Source organism: Parathielavia appendiculata (genome assembly GCF_033297405.1).
Source record: "Parathielavia appendiculata strain CBS 731.68 unplaced genomic scaffold N657scaffold_10, whole genome shotgun sequence".
NCBI classification, from domain to species: Eukaryota; Fungi; Ascomycota; class Sordariomycetes; order Sordariales; family Chaetomiaceae; genus Parathielavia; species Parathielavia appendiculata.
The window spans coordinates 790228-794566 of NW_026944229.1; the positions used below are offsets into that span (position 1 = coordinate 790228).

The window sequence follows — 4339 nt, forward strand, 5'->3', positions numbered from 1 at the left end:
ATGTGGATGGTCGAACCGCTCATGCTTCTCGTCGGAGTCTGCCTCGTCACCAGTGTGGCCGCAGACGCCGGAGATGACTTCTCCAATAACTTGTTCTCCGACCTGGCCCCGTATGTATCGCAGCCTCCATGGCGTTGCTGCATGCTGACCCTGCATCGCACCCAGCCTACTTGCCCTCTTCGGAGAAAGGGTCACCACGCAGTTCATGAGCCAGTCCACGGGCTGGGCCGACAATGTTATCCTGGCTATGGCCCCGCTGGGCGTGCTTACCGCCATTGTCGGCGCAATCCGCGTCGGCGGTCCGTCGTGGCTCAAGGCTATCATCGGAAGGGCAAGGGAAAGCCGCGCTATCGCCGAGTCCGAGCTGATGTCCTCCACTTCGAAGGAGGTATGCGAGCTCTGGAACGGCCAGGGGATAGTCAGAGTAATGGGCGAAGGGCAGATTCGGGAGTTCATCGTCTTGTTGCCTGAGGGCAGTGGCGAGAAGGGGGGGGGGGCGGAGACAACAAAATGTCCAGGTCAACCTCCTGCAGCGATTGGAACAGAGGGAGATTCAGCCGGTGACAACATGAACGACCTAAAGGCGGCTCAGGAGGTGCTGGTAACGGAACTGAAGGGTCTCGAGGACAAGGATACTAAGTACCTTAAGAGACATGGTCAGTATGCCCCTCTACCGCTTCAACGCTGTATCTTACTTACGGGTTAGACCTTTCTGGCCGAGAACGTATCTTGGGCAAGCTTACTCCGGATTGTCCTGGTGGAGGGAAAGACCGGGGAGTTCATCAACCTAACGCTACGTTTCGGTCTGCGTCTACCATTATAACCCGAGTTTCGGGCAACCGCGATCAGCAACAACAGGACACTGAGAAAGCTCTTCCTGATTCCGATGCGCCTGAACTTCGTCAAGAGTCCAGCTTCGAGAAGCCTAATGAAAGTCGCCCTTCGGTTATCGTCATTCGAAACAGCAATACACCAAACCTCACTCTTAACCTTCACAATCAAATAGGCAGAGGAGAGTTATATATGGTTGCCGCATGTGGCATTGTCCTTCAGTTTGGCGTACTTGCTTACTCCGGGATCGCCGCCAAGTATCTTACGTTCGACTTGGTCAAGGATGGGAGCCCTGTCGCCGACTATGCCTTTCCTTGCACTGCAGCCGGCACGGTGCTCTTGGTGCTCGGTATGCTCATCTGTGCTCACGTTGTCGAGAGCAGCACGTCGGAAACGAGGTATCGTCCACCGGCCGGGAAGAGCGCTCGAGTCGTCTGGCTACAGAGGTCTGGAACCGTCAACGACCAGGTTTTTGAGTCCTTTGCAATTTTTCCAGACCAGGCACAAGCCCTGGTTACCACGTCTCGGCGGCGAGTAGCAAGGCTAATGGTGCAAGACCTGTGGCCGGGTACCTGCTTCGGGAGGCCACAAGAGAGCTCGAAGGGGCGAAAACAGTTCGAAGAGACTGAAGAGACGGAATCGAATCAAATCAAGAAGTCTGTGTCGGGGCAACCCAAAGACACTATATTGGAGCGCTTGTTGGAAACTGAGTTCGAAGAAGTCAAAGCTGTCGCTGGCACTATCATCAGCATCTGCGGCTTCATCGTACAGTTCGTCGGTTTACGCGGCATGCACTGGTCAGTTTCAATCGCCCAACTTGGTGCTACCGTCGTCATGACCATTCTTAGAGCATGGGTCCGTCGAAATCTCGCCAAAAATCCAGGGTCACAACCGCTTCTTTCGGGCTACGAGATAGATTGGCTGGCGATGACCCTTGGCGGAGACTGTCGCAAGGCCCCTTGGATGTATTCCGATATAACTGAGAGGAACTGGGACAAATACGACCGACCATGGGCGTACGACAATGGTTGGGATTGGAGGGTTGCCGCGATTGCAGATCCTACAAAAGTAAAGGAATTTGAGGAACTGAAGCCGCCCCTGGATGCCGCTGGTGCAGGTACTGAAAAATTGAGCAAATCGCCGCAGGCAAGCGACAACGGGAATGATGGGACGGCTCAGACGCTAGGCCCGGCACTGAAAGATGAAGCTTCCAGTTCCCGCTCAAACGCCCACAAGGTTATGATGATGCGAAGATCTCTGAGCAAGGTCGCGGATTGGCACGGACCTGCGTCCGCCGAAGCGATTTCACTTGCAAGGGCAATTGAAATTGCAATGGAAGGCCTACTTCCTACTCTCACCGGGAGCTTCACCTGGTCTCTCGAAGTCTCCGACGAACCGATCTATTTCCGGCTAGAACGAGGACAGGCTGGGGCCTGGAAAGCATACTCGGACGAGATCGACGCAGCCCTGTCATTATGGCTTTATTCAGTCGATAACAAGGAGCAAGGCAATGGCAAGCAACCGCAGGAGGACGACGGAAAAACCACTGGAAAGCAAGAGGAGGGCAAAAACACGATTCCTGCAGGGCACAAAGATGCGGCAGCCGATGACGATGCATGGTTACGAGCCACAGGGACGCAGGCGAAACGTAGCCTGCGTCTTCTTGGCCGGACCACGACCCTGCATCAAGACCTCCAGTGGTGGATGCCTGATGGTGCTGTCAGAGTCATCAAGGTGGAGCAGCAGGAATCGGCAAACATTTCAAGCACGATTGCAGTGCAGGCCCATCGAATTGTCGGATATGCATCCGACTTGATGTTTCGCGCAGATCTATCCTTTGCCGGCGATGTTGATGAACTGAGCACGCATTCGATCTTGGCGGCCGAATCATACGTGCCATTGAAGACACTCTTCGCCCAGCACATGTTCTCCGCGTTCATGTGGGCTGCTGCAAAGACGATGAAGGAGCGATTTCCCGGCAGAGCGGACATACGTCCTACAGAGGCAGACAGCGCGAGTGGCCGTGTATGGTGGCAATCATTTGCATTGCATAATCCCCGACTCTCCAAAATGGTCGAGGATATCCAAAGCACTGGACTTGGGAGCTTGGAAGATATCTATCTGAGCGTCATCCCACCGCTGAGCACAGAGAAAAGGCTCCCACGTGCCGACGCCATCGTTGAACGGACTCAAGAACATGCCAAGCCGCAAGAGCGGCTGGGGCATTGGAAGGAGGCCGCCGGGGCGTACCTGTGGCTTTTTCGAACCGCAAAAGTATTGAGACAGGATGACATCACCACTAAAGCTACTGCCCTTTTGATGGAGTGCTTGAGAGCAGTCATCGATGCTACCAAGCTAAGGAAAGCCCAACAATTTGAAGAAAGAGACATCGACGAGCTGGAGAAGCTGCAATCGGAACTTCACGACGAGCTGCGGAATGGTGATGTTGATGACACCTTGGAGTGCCTGATGGGCCTGTACAAAGTACAGGGTCGTTCTTGGGAGTCCTCCCTTGTCACAAATCCCAAGCACTTCGAAGGTGAAGAGGCAACGGTCAAGTTCAGGCGTTCACATTGGATGGCCCACCGCAATGACTCCTGGGACATCAAACAATGGCTCGAGGACAAGGAGGGTAGAGGACAGGAAAAAGACGTCCTCGATTGGACACCACTCCACTACGCAGCTGCAAAACTCTCCGTCCATGCCTTGGAAGAGCTGCTAGCCTGTCGAGCTGATGTCAACGCGCGGGACATCCGTGGAAGAACACCATTGCACTATGCTTGTCAGCATAATGACGCCCGGCTTGTGCAGAGTCTTCTACGGGATGGCGCGGAGGTCAACATGCAAGACGTGGATGGAATGGCACCAATGCATCATGCGGCGACCTATGGCTGTAGTGCTGTAGTGCAATCGCTAATTGAAGCAGGTGCAGATGTTAATCTTGTAGATGCCTTAGGAAATACTCCGCTTCTCTGGGCTGTATACAAGGGGCATAGAGCCCTCATCAAAGATCTCCTAGGAGACTCAAAGACAAGACTACGCGACCACAATGGAAGGACTGCTTTACACCTAGCGGCAATAGCAGAAGGAGATGTTCAGGGAAGGAATGCGATAGTCGAGCTGCTGCTCGGGCTAGACACGTCAAACAACGGTAGCGACCGGATACCGGGGATCGATCCAAAAGACCGAGGGGCCCAGACACCGCTTCATTTGGCCGCCAGAAGGGGCAATAAGGAGGTCGTTTCGTTGCTGCTCGATGAGGGCGCCGAGATAGAGGCGAAGGACGGGGTTGAGAAGACGCCGCTACACTGGGCCGCCGAGGGGGGCAAGAAGGAGGTCGTTTCGTTGCTGCTCCACAGGCGCGCCGACATAGAGGCGAAGGCCGGGAATGGGAGTACGCCGCTACACTTGGCCGCTGCACGGGGCAAGAAGGAGGTCGTTTCGTTGCTGCTCGACAGACACGCCGACATAGAGGCGAAGGACATGGTTGGGAGGACGCCGCTACACT

General features: G+C 54.9%; 1 protein-coding gene across 1 annotated transcript; it reads left to right on the plus strand.

Moving 5' to 3' along the window:
• Positions 1-4303, plus strand: N657DRAFT_682498 (uncharacterized protein; the record flags this gene model as incomplete). Its single annotated transcript, XM_062796488.1, has 5 exons — positions 1-110; positions 166-388; positions 1054-3463; positions 3968-4225; positions 4290-4303. The coding sequence occupies 5 exons, from the start codon at positions 1-3 to the stop codon at positions 4301-4303; spliced, it is 3015 nt and encodes a 1004-aa protein (XP_062645803.1).
• Between the last annotated feature and the right edge of the window lie 36 nt (positions 4304-4339).